This window comes from Salvelinus namaycush, chromosome 14, assembly GCF_016432855.1.
Source record: "Salvelinus namaycush isolate Seneca chromosome 14, SaNama_1.0, whole genome shotgun sequence".
Taxonomy (NCBI): Eukaryota; Metazoa; Chordata; class Actinopteri; order Salmoniformes; family Salmonidae; genus Salvelinus; species Salvelinus namaycush.
The window spans coordinates 32,765,236-32,783,640 of NC_052320.1; the positions used below are offsets into that span (position 1 = coordinate 32,765,236).

At 43.0% G+C, this 18,405-nt stretch overlaps 1 protein-coding gene across 1 annotated transcript; it reads left to right on the top strand.

Annotated features, from left to right (window-relative positions):
* Nucleotides 1-18,283, top strand: tprg1l (tumor protein p63 regulated 1-like). The gene is made up of 6 exons (XM_039008428.1): nt 1-365; nt 746-837; nt 14,757-14,807; nt 15,011-15,136; nt 15,522-15,675; nt 15,798-18,283. The coding sequence occupies exons 1-6, from the start codon at nt 138-140 to the stop codon at nt 15,990-15,992; spliced, it is 846 nt and encodes a 281-aa protein (XP_038864356.1). The 5' UTR covers nt 1-137; the 3' UTR covers nt 15,993-18,283.
* Nucleotides 18,284-18,405: the final 122 nt, after the last annotated feature.

The window sequence follows — 18,405 nt, forward strand, 5'->3', positions numbered from 1 at the left end:
TGTAAACACCATCCTCTCTGATCATATTATTGTGCGCAATGACCAATTCAAAACAATACACCGTTTGCTGAATCTTTATTCTCGAGAGGATAGGTTGAAGTCTATTTTGTGCTTTTTATTACAACTCAGTTTGCACTATGCTTCAGCTAAACGACACGGTTGAGCCAATGAGTCCGGGGGCTGCGGTCCTTCATCCGGCAGAGGCTGAGGATGGAGTCGAGGTTGCCTTCACACCGCCGGGGGCCAGAGGGAGCTTTGGGTATAGTTCTTCTGTAGCATGTTGCTCCCCCTTACAAACATTAACGCCGTTTCATGTCCACAACCCAACAATGCAAGCGAAAGTGAAGGATTATTTCGTCTTCAGGGTAAGTCTGGCTAATAATTGCCCTTTTTTTTTTTATCTGAACAACGTCGGATATTAGCTAGTTAGCAAGCTAATAGGCTAGCTTGGAAACACAGCTGTCAAACGCTCACGCTGCAATCAGCGCGAGCTTGCAATTGCTGATTGACTGCAGCTTGGCTCGCTCTGATTTGAAGGTGCGTATTTGTGGCAGTAAGCACCCATGCAACATGTCGTTACAAACCAACATCTATTTCTTAGGTTGTGAAACAAACCGTTCTGTTAAACGCAACCATTTATTCAGACAACTGCAATTTATTCAGCTATGATATATGGAACAATCTGCTCGATTATTATTATAATGATGAGTGGACTGAAATCAATTAACTGTGGCCTCAATTTCAGCCAGGGACCATTGAACGAGCAGTGAATGACATCAGAACAGTGGGCCTGCCTTCAGAGGATGGAGAAGTGCTGAGTGTGTGGCTACTTGCAGAGTGAGTCATTTTTATCAGCAATTCACATCTTCACATAGGCCAGTGAAGTTAAATTGGCAGTACAGAAGTTCAGGGGTTCCCAAACTCGGTCCTGGGACACCCCCCCCCCTGGGTGCACGTTTTGGTTTATGCCCTAGTACTACAGGTGATTGAAATGAGCTTGATGATGTCTGAGTGTTTTCAATGATTCATTCCAGTGGAGAACAACTGCCCCCTCTCATTGAAGCCATGGAAGTTGAAGGCCGACCGTGGTACTGAAGATATTGTTAGCGGAGAACAGGATCCCCCAATTAGTGGTGAGGAGTCTACCGTGTCCAGAAGCGACTTCATTTCAAGCTTTGCTTCAGTATTGACAGTTACAGCTGATTTAGGGACTGTATATCGATTCGCTCTCCTTAAATATTTAATCAGATTTATTTGTTTTGGTCTCTGAGAATTGTTTAATCAAATAAAAACTACAATCTTTGTCCTGAATTAGCCCAGAGCGCATGTGCGTCCAGCAGCTATATCCTGTCCTAAACTTGAACTATGCTATTTTTTTGTGCTCATTACCAAACTTCATAAATACTGCACCCTTAACTTCAAAACAATCATGTAACTACACCGAACAAAAATATACGTGCAACAATTTTAAGGATTTGACTGAGTTAGTTCATATAAGGAAATCGGTCAATTGAAATAAATTCATTAGGCCGTAATCTATGGATTTAGCATGACTGGGAATACAGATATGTAACTGTTGGTCACAGACACCTTTTAAAAAGGTAGGGGTGTGGGATCAGAAAACCAGTCTATTTAGTGTGACTGCCATTTGCCTCATGCAGCGCGACACATCTTCGCATAGAGTTGATCAGGCTGTTGATTGTGGAATGTTGTCCCACTACTGTTCAATGGCTGTGTGAAGTTGCTGGATATTGGCGGGAGCTGGGACATGCCGTCGACACAGAGCATCCCAAACATGCTGAATTGGTGTCATTTCTGAGTATGTAGGCCATGGAAGAACTGGGACATTTTCAACTTCTAGGAATTGTGTACAGATCCTTGTAACATGGGGCCATGCGTTATCATGCTGAAACATGAGCTGATGGCGCGACAATGGGCCTCAGGATCTCGTTCATGGTATCTCTGTGCAGTCAAATTACCATTGGTAAAATTGTGTTCGTTGTCCGTAGCTCATGCCTGCCCATACCATAACCCCACCACCACCATGGGGCGCTCTGTTCACAACATTGACAGCAGCAAACCGCTCACCCACACGATGCGATACACACTGTCTGCCATCTTCCCGGTACAGTTGAAACCGGGATTCATCTGTGAAGAGCACACTTCTCCAGTGGCCATCGAAGGTGAGCATTTGCCCACTGACGTCGGGTACGACGCCGAACTGCAGTCAGGTCAAGACCCTGGTAAGGACGACGAGCACGCAGATTAGTTTCCCACACCTGTCAGGTGGATGGATTATCTTGGCAAAGGAGAAATTCTCACTAACAGGGATGTAAACAAATTTGTGCGCACAATTTGAGAGAGAGCTTTTTGTGCGTATGGAACATTTCTGGGATCTTATTTCAGCTCATGGAACCAACATTTTACATGTTGTGTTTTTATATATTTTTTCAGTATAAAAAACTAGATGTATTTTTTTGAATAGTCATGACTGGTTCAAACTGTCTTTAAGACCAGCGGTGGCAAAGGATATCATTGCTACTTAATGTGGATCCAAGTTCAGTTTTGAGATCCACTGGCGTAGGGTTAGCTGGGCGTTTCTGACTGGTCTTGAAACTGTGACAACGGCCATCCTCTCCCTGCTTGCCTCAATGGGATATGTAGTGATTTTGCCAACACAGCCAGATATACAGTACCAGTCAAGTTTGGACACACCTACTCATTCCAGGGTTTTTCTTTTCTTTTTACAATTTTCTACATTGTAGAATAATAGTGATGACATCAAAACTACGAAATTACACATTTAATCATGTAGTAACCAATTTTTTTTTAAACAAATCAAAATATATTTTATATTTGACATTCTTCAAAGTAGCCACCCTTTGCCTTGATGACAGCTTTGCACACTCTTGGCATTCTCTCAACCAGCTTCATGAGGTAGTCACCTAGAATGCATTTCAATTAACAGGTGTGCCTTATGGCAAGAACAGCTCAAATAAGCAAAGTGAAACAACAGTCCATCATTAAAGACATGAAGGTCAGTCAATCTGTACAATTTGAAAGTTTCTTCTCGTGCAAAAAACTATCAAGCGCGATGATGAAACTGTCTCTCGTGAGGATCACCACAGGAAAGGAAGACCCAGAGTTACCTCCGCTGCAGAGGATAAGTTCATTAGAGTTACAAGCCTCAGAAATTGCAGCCCAAATAAATGCTTCACAGACACATCTCAACATCAACTGTTCAGAGGAGACTGCGTGAATCAGGCCTTCATGGTCGAATTGCTGCAAAGAAACCAGTACTAAAGGACACTAATAAGAAGAGACTTTCTTGGGCCAGGAAACACAAGCAATGGACATAGACCGGTGGAAATCTGTCCTTTGGTCTGAGTCCAAATTTGAAATGTTTTGGTTCCAACCGCTGTGTCTTTGTGAGACGCAGAGTAGGTGAACGGATGAGGAGGAGGTGTGGGGGTGCTTTGCTGGTGACACTGTCAGTGATTTATTTAGAATTCAAGGCACACTTAACCAGCATGGCTACCACAGTATTCTGCAGTGATACGCCATTCCACTATCATTAGTTTTTCAACAGGACAATGACCCAACACACCTCCAGGCTGTAAGGGCTGTTTGACCAAGAAGGAGAGTGACAGAGTGCTGCATCAGATGACCTGGCCTCCACAATCACCTGACCTCAACCCAATTGAGATGGTTTGGGAGAAGTTGGGCCGCAGAGTGAAGGAAAAGCAGCCAACAAGTGCTCAGCATATGTGGGAAGTCTTTCAAATCAAGACAGTTGGAAAAGCATTCCTCATGAAGCTGGTTGAGAGAATGTCAAGCGTGTGCAAAGCTGTCATCAAGGCAAAGGGTGGCTACTTTGAGGAATCTAAAATATATGTTGATTTTGTTTAACACTTATTTTTGGTTACGACATGATTACATATGTGTTCATCATTTTGATGTAGAAAATAGTAACATAAAAAAAAAAAAGACTTGTAGGTGTGTCCAAACTTTTGACTGGTACTGTGTATATATACAGTTTGGTACCCTTAACCTTTTTTTATACTGACTATTGTATTTGTTGATTTTTTTTTTTTAAATCTGACTTTATTAGTATAATGAGTAATCTAGGAATGTCATGAGTTAATTGACACAACTTGAGAAAATAGCAACTCTACAGAGTGCCTATGCTACAATGAATGGCTAAATTAATTTCGGACATGTGTGCTCCACGGAGTTCTTCTTCACCATTCCATAGTTGCCAATAATTGCTTCTGATACACCAGATGTACAGTTGAAGTCGTAAGTTTACATACACATAGGTTGGAGTCATTAAAACTCGTTTTTCTTGTTAACAAACTATAGTTTTGGCAAGTCGTTTAGGACATCTACTTTTTGTGCATGACAAGTAATTTTTCCAACAATTGTTTACAGACCGATTTTTTTCACTTATAATTCGCTGTATCACAATTCCAGTGGGTCAGACGTTTACATACACTGAGTTGACTGTGCCTTTAAACAGCTTGGAAAATTCCACAAAATGATGTCATGGCTTTAGAAGCTTCTGATAGGCTAATTGACATAATTTGAGTCAATTGGAGGTGTACCTGTGGATGTATTTCAAGGCCTACCTTCAAACTCAATGCTTCTTTCCTTGACATCATGGGAAAATCAAAAGAAATCAGCCAAGAACTCAGAAAAAAAATTGTAGACCTCCACAAGTCTGGTTCATCCTTGGGAGCAATTTCCAAACGCCTGAAGGTACCACATTCATCTGTACAAACAATAGTACGCAAGTATAAACGCCATGGGACCACGCAGCCATCATACCGCTCAGGAAGGAGATGAACGTACTTTGGTGCGAAAAGTGCAAATCAATCCCAGAACAACAGCAAAGGACCTTGTGAAGATGCTGGAGGAAACAGGTACAAAAGTATCTATATCCACAGTAAAACGAGTCCTATATCGACATAACCTGAAAGGCCGCTCAGCAAGGAAGAAGACACTGCTCCAAAACTGCTATAAAAAAGCCAGACTACGGTTTGCAACTGCACATGGGAACAAAGACTTTGGAGAAATGTCCTCTGGTCTGATGAAACAAAAATAGAACTGTTTGGCCATAATGACCATCGTTATATTTGGAGGTAAAAGGGGAGGCTTGCAAGTCAAAGAACACCATCTCAACCGTGAACCACGGGGGTGGCAGCATCATGTTGTGGGGGTGTTTTGCTGCAGGAGGGACTGGTGCACTTCACAAAATAGATGGCATCATGAAGGAAGATTATGTGGATATATTGAAGCAACATCTCAAGACATCAGTCAGGAAGTTAAAGCTTGGTCGCAAATGGGTCTTCCAAATGGACAATGACCCCAAGCATACTTCCAAAGTTGTGGCAAAATGGCTTAAGGACAACAAAGTCACGGTATTGGAGTGGCCATCACAAAGCCCTGACCTCAATCCTATACAAAATTTGTGGGCAGAACTGAAAACGCGTGTGCGAGCAAGGAGGCCTACAAACCTGACTCAGTTACACCAGCTCTGTCAGGAGGAATGGGCCAAAATTCACCCAACTTATTGTGGAAGGCTCCCCAAAACGTTTGACCCATGTTAAACAATTTAAAGGCAATGCTACCAAATACTAATTGAGTGCATGTAAACTTCTGACCCACTGGGAATGTGATGAAAGAAATAAAATAAAATCTGAAATAAATAATTCTCTCTACTATTATTCTGACATTTCACATTCTTAAAATAAAGTGGTGATCCTGACTGACCTAAAACAGGGCATTTTTACGAGGATTAAATGTCAGGAATTGTGAAACTGAGTTAAAATTTATTTGGCTAAGGTGTATGTACACTTCCGACTTCAACTGTATGTCTTTGAACCAATCGTTTTAAAATCGCACACAGAAGTTAAAAAGATTGAGTTGCTAATGGCAGCCTGCAGTACCCCGGTCGGCCTTCAACTTGAGCAACTCAATGAGACGGCAGCACTGCAAAGTCACTTCCTGGAGTAACTCAAACAGCGCGTGTTGGTCAGTGCTATCCGGGATTACTTGAGATGTCCCTACCCTAAACCTTGCCCAATAATGGACTAAAGGAGCCTAACGTTACTCCTTATAGTCCAAGGACCTTACATGTTCTTTTGTTTAAGGCGAATTGGCTCTGGAAGCCAAAACAGCCAAATACTCAAATGTAAACGTGAATCGATTCTCAGTTGCGGTAGGGTTCTAGAAACCTAAATCCCTCTACTTTCACATCACATCAAAATACACACTTGCTATACACTGTTTTAGCATTTGCAGCTGACAGTATTTTTCAGTGACAACACGTTTGGGCGTCAGTCTTTCTTCTGCACACAGTTGTACGGAGACACAGATGGCTAATTGGCACAGGTGGTCCACTCTGTCTTCCGTAAACAAGCACTGTAACATACAAATATGGCCTTGTGGGAACCCTATTAAAATGGTGTAGTAATTTAACGAGTGAATTTTGTGAAATTATTTCTCGATGATAGTATATTCTGAAATGTATTTAATATCGTCAATAGGCGCTAAAGGTAGTTAACGTTTATGAATGGGGTACCTTAACTTCTTATGGCTGCAGGGGCAGTATTGAGTAGCTTGGATGAAAAGGTGCCCAGAGTAAACTGCCTGCTCCTCAGTCCCAGTTGCTAATATATGCATATTATTATTAGTAATATTGGATAGAAAACACTCTGAAGTTTCTAAAACTGTTTGAATGATGTCTGTGAGTATAACAGAACTCATATGGCAGGCAAAAACCTGAGAAAAAAATCCAACCAGGAAGTGGGAAATCTGAGGTTTGTAGGTTTTCAACTCATCGCCTATCAAATACACAGTGGGATATGGGTCAGTTTGCACTTCCTACGGCTTCCACTAGATGTCAACAGTCTGTAGAACCTTGTTTGATGCTTCTACTGTGAAGTGGGGCCGAATGAGACGGGAATGAGTAAGGTCTATCATGAGCTGACCATGCTCTGACCATGCTGACCATCACATGAGAGGGAGCTCTGTGCCATCGCACTTCTGAAGACAATGGAATTCTCCGGTTGGAACATTATTGAAGATTTATGTTAACATCCTAAAGATTGATTCAATACATCGTTTGACATGTTTCTACTGACTGTTACGGAACTTTTTGACATTTCGTCTGCTTTTAGTGAACGCGCTTCGTGACTTTGGATTTGTTTACCAAACACGCTAACAAAAGTAGCTCTTTGGACATAAATTATGGACATTACCAAGGAAAACTAACATTTCTTGTGGAAGTGGAAGTGGGAGTCCTGGGAGTGCATTCTGACGAAGATCAGCAAAGGTAAGTGAAGATTTATAATGCTATTTATGACTTTTGTTGACTCCACAATTTGGTGGGTAACTGTATGGCTTCCTTTTGTGGCTAAACGCTGTTCTCAGATTATTGAATATTGTGCTTTTGCCGTAAAGCTTTTTTGAAATCTGACACAGCGGTTGCATTAAGAACAAGTTTATCTGTAATTCTATGTAAAACATGTATCTTTCATCAGAGGTTATGATGAGTATTTCTGTTATTTGATGTGGCTCTGCAATTTCTGAGGATATTTTGAAGGCATTTCTGAACATGGCGCCAATGTAAACTGAGGTTTTTGGATATAAATATGAACTTTATCGAACAAAACATATATGTATTGTGTAACATGAAGTCCTATGAGTGTCATCTGATGAAGATCATCAAAGGTTAGTGATTCATTTTATCTCTATTTCTGCTTTTTGTGACTCCTGTCTTTGGCTGGAAAAATGGCTGTTTTTCTGTGATTTTGCGGTGACCTAACATAATCGTTTGTGGTGCTTTCGCTGTAAAGCCTTTTTGAAATCGGACACTGTGGTGGGATTAACAAGAAGTGCATCTTTTTAAAATGGTGTGAAATACTTGTATGCTTCAGGAATTTTAATTATGAGATTTCTGTTTGAATTTGGCGCCCTGCACTTTCACTGGCTGTTGTCATATCGATCCCGTTAACGGGATTGCAGCCATAAGAAGTTTGAACCCCTAACCATAACCCTTACCTAACCCTAACCGTTTTACATTTCAACTTCAATGGGGTAGGGATGTCCCAAGGTTTCCGGATAGCACAGACCATGTTGTCTCCATGAACTAAATATCTTGCGCAATTGTGTCAGATGTTACGTGCACTGTCCACGAGAGATTAACCAACCCATAGAAATAATTGAACCCGCCTTCATTTGGCCTCAATGCGCTATCGAGTCTTCACAAAGGAATGAATGGTTTCACGTGATCGAGGGCCTTGTCATTGTTTCACCCACTCATAATCTCGGACACCCAGAACTAATAGTTTTGTCTTTCTATGCACCCACCACCCTCAGTATATGTCTGTACCTCTGTTTTGACAGCAGGGGGCACTAGAGACAATGAGGCCGCATTGAGAGAAATGAATTATGTTATTATTGTGGAGTAACTGCGATGTTGATCCATCCTCAGTTTTCTCCTATCACGGCAATTTTAAAAACTGTTTTAAAGTCACCATTGGCCTCATGGTGAAATCCCTGAGAGGTTTCTTTTCTCCTCAGAAGGATGCTTATTTTTTGTAGTGAAGGGTTGTGTTGACACACCATCCAAAGTGTAATTTATAACTTCACCATGCTCAAAAGGATATTCAATGTCTGCTTTTTAACTTTTTTACCCATCTACCAATAGGTGCCCTTTGCGAGGCATTGGAAAACCTCCCTGGTCTTTGGTTATCTGTGTTTTGAAATTCACACTTTGACTGAGGGACCTTACAATACATTATGTGTGGGGTACAGAGATAGTCATTCCAAAATCATGTTAAACACTACCATCAATAAGGCTGGTCTTAATGACTAGTAAGCACATTATACTTCACATCGCTTCCTATCTCACAGGCATAGCAGGTATTCATATGGTAGTGTAATTAATGTTACCTCGTCACTATTAGCAAGCGTGACAGTCATCCACCTATTAAAGTGATACTTCGGGATTTTGGCAATGTGGCCCTTTATCTACTTAACCATAGTTCAATGAACTTGTGGATACCATTTTTCTGTCTAACTTCATACTGGACACAGAGGTCGTTTCACAAGCCAATGCTAACTAGCGTGACACAATCTACATTTGTTCCAGGGGTGCCGTAATGCTATGGCTGGCCCTGTAAAACAAAACACATTTCACTGCATCTATCTGGTGTATGTGACAATCATTTGTATTTATTCTTATCCAAGCAGTAGATACATCTCCTTTTAAATATTTGGTTGGTTTGGTTAGATATTTGGTTAGATCCAAGATGGCGTAGCAGTGCAGACGTGTTTTGTTCATCCTTCGTCCTCTCGTGTATTTTTTGAATTTTTTTGTGTATATTTTAATTTCATCCTCTCGTGTATTTTTCGTCTTTTTTTGTATATTTCAATTTTATTTTCAATCTCTTTTCCATTTTAATTCAATTATACCTTCAGGTAACCTGCCTCACCCAATGTGATACGGAACCGCTATTATTTTGAATTTTTAGACCTTATAGCAAGAACCACCTAGCCATCAGAAGAAGAATTAGCTACAAACTATTTAGTCATTGTTAGCCACTGCTACTGCCTTTACCTTCTACACAGATACCAACCAAATGTTTTTTTGCCTGGATAATACTCGCCAGCCTACCAGTATCGGACTGTCTCTCCACTACAACGCCGGATTCCTGCCGTAATCCCTGGACCATTACTCCTGATCTTCACAGCTAGCTAGCACCCACCGAGTTACCCAGTACCGAAGCTATCCCTGAGGCCCACCTCCCGGCCTACTCAGTTGTTCACCCGGACCCTACCCAAACACTGCTAGAACCCACTACTCCACCGGATCCTTGCCGTAAGCTCTGGACCTTGGCACCGGATCACCACTGCTACTGAGTGGCTATAGTGGCTAACGCCCCTGCCCCGAAGCTCTAGCACCAGTTAGCCGTGAGCCAGGCGCATCTCCTGGCTAGTAAACTAAATTTCTACAACTACAATACCTCTTTCGTCATCTGGCTTGGATCCTTTGTTGACACGGCGCCCCGCCGCACCACCACGACTGGTCTGCCGACGAATACTCCATCCGCTGTGCCTTCAACCGGCCACCGTCGGACGTCGGAGCAGACGCTTCTACTAGCCCCGGGCTACTAACTTTAAACGCTGTGTCGCCCGCGTGCTAGCGTAGTAGTTCCATCTATTGCTGCCCCCTGGACCCTATGATCACTTGGCTACATAGCTGATGCCTGCTGGACTGTCCATTAATCACGGTACTCCATTCTGTTTATTTTTTTGCCAGCCGCGAACTCAGGCCCTGTGTGTAGTTAACCGACCCTCTCTGCCAATTCATCGCCATTTTACCTGTTGTTGTTTTAGCTGATTAGCTGTTTATCTTACCCATTGTCTTAGCTAGCTCTCCCAATCAACACCTGTGATTACTTTATGCCTCGCTGTATGTCTCTCTCAAATGTCAATATGCCTTGTATACTGTTGTTTAGGTTAGTTCTCACCCCTAGTTCCACTCATCATACCTCTGATACCTCCTTTGTCCCACCTCCCACACATGCGGTGACCTCACCCATTATAACCAGCATGTCCAGAGATACAACCTCTCATCATCACTCAGTGCCTGGGCTTACCTCCGCTGTACCCGCACCCCACCATACCCCTGTCTGCACATTATGCCCTGAATCTATTCTACCACGCCCAGAAATCTGCTCCTTTTATTCTTTGTCCCCAACGCTCTAGGCGACCAGTTTTGATAGCCTTTAGCCGTACCCGCATCCTACTCCTCCTCGGGTGATGTGGAGGTAAACCCAGGCCCTGCGTGTCCCCAGGCACCCTCATTTGTTGACTTCTGTGATCGAAAAAGCCTTGGTTTCATGCATGTTAACATCAGAAGCCTCCTCCCTAAGTTTGTTTTACTCACTGCTTTAGCACACTCCGCCAACCCTGATGTCCTTGATCTCCATGGACTTTAGTGTCCCAAGACTTTTTGGAGTTAGAGCTACAGGATGCAAATTTCTGCTTGAAAAAGTTAGCCTTTGCTTTCCTGACTGAATGCGTGTATTGATGTCTGAATCCTGGCACCAAAAATTCTGAGATTTCCATACCCAACTACAACATTTTCCGTCAAGATAGAACTTCCAAAGGGGGAGGAGTTGCAATCTACTGCAGAGATGGCCTGCAAAGTTCTGTCATACTTTCCAGGTCTATACCCAAACAGTTCGAACTTCCAATTTGAAAAATTTATCTCTCCAGAAATAAGTCTCTCACTGTTGCCGCCTGCTATCGACCCCCCCCCCCCCCCCCCCCGCTCCCAGCTGTGCCCTGGACACCACTTGGGAATTGATCGCCCTCCATCTAGCTTCAGAGTTTGCTCTGTTAGGTGACTTAAACTGGGATATGCTTAACACCCCGGCAGTCCTACAATCTAAGTTAGATGCCCTCAATCTCACACAAATCATCAAGGAACCCCCCAGGTACAACCCTAAATCCGTAAACATGGGCACCCTCATAGACATCATCCTGACCAACTTGCCCTCCAAATACACCTCTGTTGTTTTCAATCAGGATCTCAGCGATCACTGCCTCATTGCCTGTATCCGCTATGGGTCCGCGGTCAAACAACCACCCCTCATCACTGTCAAACGCTCCCTAAAACACTTCTGCGAGCAGGCCTTTCTAATCAACCTGGCCCGGGTATCCTGGAAGGATATTGACCTCATCCCGTCAGTCGAGGATGCCTGGTCATTCTTTAAAAGTAATTTCCTCACCATCTTAGATAAGCATGCCCCGTTCAAAAAATGCAGAACTAAGAACAGATATAGCCCTTGGTTCACTCCAGAACTGGCTGCCCTTGACCAGCACAAAAACATCCTGTGGCGGACTGCAATAGCATCGAATAGTCCCCGCGATATGCAACTGTTCAGGGAAGTCAGGAACCAATACACGCATTCAGTCAGGAAAGCAAAGGCTAACTTTTTCAAGCAGAAATTTGCATCCTGTAGCTCTAACTCCAAAAAGTCTTGGGACACTAAAGTCCATGGAGAACAAGAGCACCTCCTCCCAGCTGCCCACTGCACTGAGGTTAGGTAACACGGTCACCACCGATAAATCCATGATAATCGAAAATTTCAATAAACATTTCTCAACGGCTGGCCATGCCTTCCTCCTGGCTACTCCAACCCCGGCCAACAGCTCCGCCCCAGCAGCTACTTGCCCAAGCCTCCCCAGCTTCTCCTTCACCCAAATCCAAATAGCAGATGTTCTGAAAGAGCTGCAAAACCTGGACCCGTACAAATCAGCTGGGCTAGACAATCTGGACCCTCTCTTTCTAATACTATCCGCTGCCATTGTTGCAACCCCTATTACCAGCCTGTTCAACCTCTCTTTCGTATCGCCCCGAGATCCCTAAAGATTGGAAAGCTGCCACGGTCATCCCCCTCTTCAAAGGGGGTGACACCCAAGACCCAAACTGTTACAGACCTATATCCATCCTGCCCTGCCTATATCCATCTTGCCCTGCCTATCTAAAGTCTTCGAAAGCCAAGTTAATAAACAGATCACTGAACATTTCACATCCCACCGTACCTTCTCCGCTGTGCAATCCGGTTGCCGAGCCGGCCACGGGTGCACCTCAGCCACGCTCAAGGTACTGAACGATACATAACCGCCATCGATAAAAGACAGTACTGTGCAGCCGTCTTCATTGACCTGGCCAAGGCTTTCTACTCTGTCAATCACCGTATTCTTATCGGCAGACTCAATAGCCTTGGTTTTTCTAATGACTACCTCGCCTGGTTCACCAAACACCTTGCAGACAGAGTTCAGTGTGTCAAATCGGAGGGCATGTTGTCAGGACCTCTGGCAGTCTCTATGGGGGTACCACAGGTTTCAATTCTCGGGCCGAGTCTTTTCTCTGTATATATCAATGATGTAGCTCTTGCTGCGGGCGATTCCCTGATCCTGTATACTTCTGGCCCTTCCTTGGACACTGTGCTAACTAACCTCCAAACGAGCTTCAATGCCATACAACAGTCCTTCCGTGGCCTCCAACTGGTCTTAAACGCTAGTAAAACCAAATGCATGCTTTTCAACCGTTCGCTGCCCGCACCCGCCCAACTAGCATCACCACCCTGGACGGTTCCGACCTAGAATATGTGGACAACTATAAATACCTAGGTGTCTGGTTAGACTGTAAACTCTCCTTCCAGACTCATATTAAACATCTCCAATCCAAAATTAAATCTAGAATCAGCTTTCTATTTCGCAACAAAGCCTCCTTCACTCACGCCACCAAACTTACCCTAGTAAAACTGACTATCCTACCGATCCTCGACTTCGGCGATGTCATCTACAAAATAGCTTCCAATACTCTACTCAGCAAACTGGATGCAGTTTATCACAGTGCCATCCGTTTTGTTACCAAATCACCTTATACCACCCACCACTGCGACCTGTATGCTCTAGTCGGCTGGCCCTCGCTACATATTCCTCGCCAGACCCACTGGCTCCAGGTCATCTATAAGTCTATGCTAGATAAAGCTCCGCCTTATCTCAGTTCACTGGTCACGATAACAACACCCACCCGTAGCACACGTTCCAGCAGGTATATCTCACTGATCATCCCCAAAGCCAACACCTCATTTGGCCGCCTTTCCTTCCAGTTCTCTGCTGCCAGTGACTGGAACGAATTGCAAAAATCGCTGAAGTTGGAGACTTTTATTTCCCTCACCAACTTTAAACATCAGCTATCTGAGCAGCTAACCGATCGCTGCAGCTGTACATAGTCCATCTGTAAATAGCCCACCCAATCTACCTACCTCATCCCCATACTGTTTTTATTTACTTTTCTGCTCTTTTGCACATCAGTATCTCTACTTGCACATCATCTGCTCATTTATCACTCCAGTGTTAATCTGCTAAATTGTAATTATTCGCTCCTATGGCCTATTTATTGCCTACCTCCTCATGCCTTTTGCATACACTGTATATAGACTTTATTTTTTTTTCTACTGTGTCATTGGCTTGTTTATTGTTTATTCCATGTGTAACTCTGTGTTGTTGTCTGTGTCACACTGCTTTGCTTTATCTTGGCCAGGTCGCAGTTGTAAATGAGAACTTGTTCTCAACTAGCCTACCTGGTCAACTAAAGGTGAAATAAATTAAAAATATTTAATTAATTTTTAATTCAGGCTGTAACGCAACAAAATGTGGAAAAAGTCAAGGGGTGTGAATACATTCTGAGGGCTCTGTATATCCTACTACCAGACACTTGCATGTATATACTTGCATTCTCGTGTTTCTAACTCACATCGTAGTTCTTGTTGTTTTTATTCTTTATTATTATTATTATTATTGCATTGTTGGGAAAGAGCTCTCAAGGTAAGAATGTCACTACTGTTTTACACCTATTTTCCTGTGGACGTGGTAAATAAACTTTGAAACGATATTAGTGCAAATGAGAGGCAAGGATAATATTTATGGGGCAATTAAGAGCCATGTAGTGCTAAAAAATGCACGTTTATTTATCCAGTTAATACATACCATCTCAATGAAAAATTATATTCTGTCGGCAGATGCCAATTGGTAAAAAAATCACACAAACCCTTGACACATTTTAGTCTCTTACACCATTGTGGCTTCATATTTTCATGAATATCTCATTACATTATTTTCGCTACAGATGAGAATGCTAAATCTCAATGTAATAATGTTTCCCTTAGAGTTGACCACTGGAACAACGAGAAGGAGAGACTGGTGCTCATAACTGACAGGTAAACCAAATGATTAGTGGCGAATGTTATGATTGGATATCCATTTGAACCTAATTGGAGGGATCCATTCCCATATTATTTGATACATTTATGTTGCCGACTGGATGAAAGCCTAGACGCGGTTGTGATCTATTTGTGATGATAAAGGCATCAAACTACACTCTACTTCATTTACCATATTGTCCCTCTTGGTTTTCTAACAGGTCCCTGCTGGTTTGCAAGTATGACTTCATCAACCTGCTGTGTCAGCAGGTCATCAGAATCTCCCTTAATGCCGTGGACACCATCTCAGTGGGCGAGTTTGAGTTCCCGCCCAAATCCCTCAACAAGTAAGAGCCACTGAGCCATGACCCTGTACTTACAACAACACAAGCCACTTGTCGATGTTCTGAAATAATTGGTAGAAGGCTAACGTTCACTTGGGATAGGCTTGGTGGAAATGTTGCCATATTGCTTATACATATCCAACTATGTTGAGTCTACTCAAGTCGCTATGGGATAAGAGGGCTTGGGGTTGTTTCTGGACAGGGCCAAATACACTCAGCAGTCAGACGTGTTCAGTAGGCATGGAAACCGAAAACTAGGAAGGCATATTGGACAAGTATAGATACACCTTCTGTTTCTAAAGCTTTTCTCCTCTCGTGCCCACTGAACACAGCCTACTATTCATTGATTACTCCCAGCACACTGGCATTACAATAAGTGTCTCTACAGGAGGGAGGGCTATGGGATTCGGGTTCAGTGGGACAAACGCCCACGCCCCTCCTTCGTGAACCGCTGGAATCCCTGGTCCACAGACATGCCCTATGTCACCTTCACTGAGCACCCCATGGCCCGTGCCGACGAGAAAGTGGCCTCTCTCTGCCAGGTTAAACTCTTACGTTGCCACCTCCCCTTCCCCATTTACAATATTAACTATTTATATGCAATATTCATGTTCACATGGGAGCTTGGTATATTAAACACTGAGCTGCTCTCCTCTTCTGTCAGATGGACATCTTCCGGACCCAGCTGGTTCAGGCAGTGAAGAAGGCCCACAAGGAGTTTGCCATTCCGGGCAGGGCCAACGGAGTTCTGATCCTAGAGAGGCCCCTCCTCATCGAGACCTACCTGGGCATCATGTCCTTTATCAACAATGAGGCCAAGCTGGGCTACTCCATGACCAGGGGAAAGATTGGCTTCTAATGTTCCCACAGTGACCCTCTTATTCCACAGCAGTGGGAGCGCTGTCAAACTGTGTGTTTTATGAGTGTGTGTCTGTCTGCTCGTGGAATGCTGACAATGTGGCTGTGTCATACCCAACGCTTGAGTATAACCGGCGGGCAGCCATGGTGTGCAGTAAGCCTGAGTTCTCTCCACTCCTGCCACAGTGCTCTCATGCAAAGGTATGTTTTCCATTTGCCATAATTATTTAACCCCTGAGTGGAGAGACCTACAGTATGTGAATTTGGTGTGTTTGTGCGATTAGGGAATGTCGCTAGTTGTGGGTACAGTGCATACTGTTTACCTTGCCATTGTGAAAATACTGTAATACACACCTGACTTAGTGTCCATGGAAGTTAACATTAGTGTGGGCCTTTTGTGCAGTACGAGGGCATGGTTAGGTGCTTTAACTTTAGGTATAAGAGTGGGCTTTATCAGTGCTCGTTATTACAGAAACTGATGCAATGAGCTTTGCATAATCAAGCGGTCTACCCATTATTTTCAACCTGAGACGCCTTGCAAAATAGCAGATTTTTGCATTAGCCAGATTGGCTCTAAAATCCATCATATTGGGAAGTTGTAGTGGTAAGATTTGAGAATTAATGCAGCTGCCGGTGCTACAATCTGCTTTTTCAGTCAAAATTATGACCACGTTATTTACTATATTTTACATTGTTTGGTGCAAGCCCACCTACAGATATTCCCTTGTGACAATTTTCTTAAATTGATTAGGCCTACTCGTCTCCATTTCTAGAAAACACACAGCCTTTATCGTCCTCATGCTAGGCTAGTTAATGCAAAGGATTAGGTTCTATGAAAATGTGATGTCTAACGTTGGGGTGAGTAGCTGCCGGAGAATTGTTGTGGAATATGTTACTTTAGCATTAGCTACATAGCATGAGGACGAGAAAGGCAGTTTAATTCCGAACTAGCAGTATTATGATTTGACGTCAGGCATTGTGGGATAATTAAGAGTACAGTGACACCTTCCATGCCTGGATTGAGGTACGTTTTCATACCCGTTTGATTCTTAGTGTTGACCGGTATAGAAATGTCTAGAAGGGGGGGAAAAATCCTTTCTACATATCGTTTCACCAAACAATCTACTACACAAATCTTGCTCGGAGGCTAAAATAGTCTTATCGACCATGGGAATAAAAATGGTGGCCATCTTAGATTACGTTGATCTATTAGTCAACTATTCAAGTAACTAACTAGTTAGGGCTGTAGCCATAGTCTGACATAAACCTCAAAGAAAAGCAACAAGTTAAATTGGATACAGCATTTGAATGTAAAGGTCTCCTTTTACCAAGCTCGTACGGCTTTGCCGCAGACCTTTTGATCAGTAGCTCTCAGGAACAGAATAATCAATTTCTGTTCAAGTATTTGGAAAGGACTATAGTGAAATAGTTCCATGCCATTGTTTTTTTTCTCCTGAGGACCTCCCTGCCCCCACCTTTTAATGGATCTTCCCCTCCCTGCTCCACAACTCTTACTATTTGTTATTAACCCTCTTGGCCTCTGCTTTACTGATTTGTCACTTCCATGTCGACATTAGAATGCTTGAGTGCTTGCTCGGTGAGAACATCCACCTCATTCCCTTCTACTCCCACATGAACCTTAAATACCCTCAACCTAAACAAGCACAAATTTAAATGTATCACTGCACAGGAGCCAATCTAAGGAAGTGACTTATTGTATAAGGGCCAATAACAGGAAGTGACCAAGAAAGCCCCAATTACATTTGAAACATTCTTCCATCATTCACAATGGTTGATGGGCGTTCAATTTTGTTTCTAAACAGAGTAAGATGTCATTCTTGCATGGGATCTAAGCTGAATATTTCTAAATATGCAACTAAAACAAAGTCAAGAAATCCAGGAACCAGATTTAAACTGGTTTGAAATACAATCTTCCTCATCCATTCACCAGAGAAGAATCTGGTTGTTAGGCCTTTGCTTTACACAAGATCATGCTTTAATGAACTAAGATGTCTGTCCAACTACCTTTTTTCCCACCCCTGGTCTAAATGTAGCATGCATGTTTTGCATGCCGTCTCTGTTCAACTTGGAAAATGCTCCAGAATAGCATATACTGAATTGATGCAGGCTGTGTTACAAAAAGAAAACTAGCACGGTCACCAACGTGAGGCAATTGCCTACATTACTTTGATATTTCATACTGGGTAAATCTGTTATCCGACCCATTTGCAGATTGGTTTGACTCATAACGCTGACTATATGCTCATACTGACCTTGCTTATTAAATAAATACTCATCAAAATCGTGGCATTGTTTTTTACACTGCAGGTTCCTGTAAACCCAGTTTGAAGTACCCTGGGGATTAGGGGTTTCCCCAGACAGTCTAGGAATATGCTTAATCTCTTTTGTTGCAG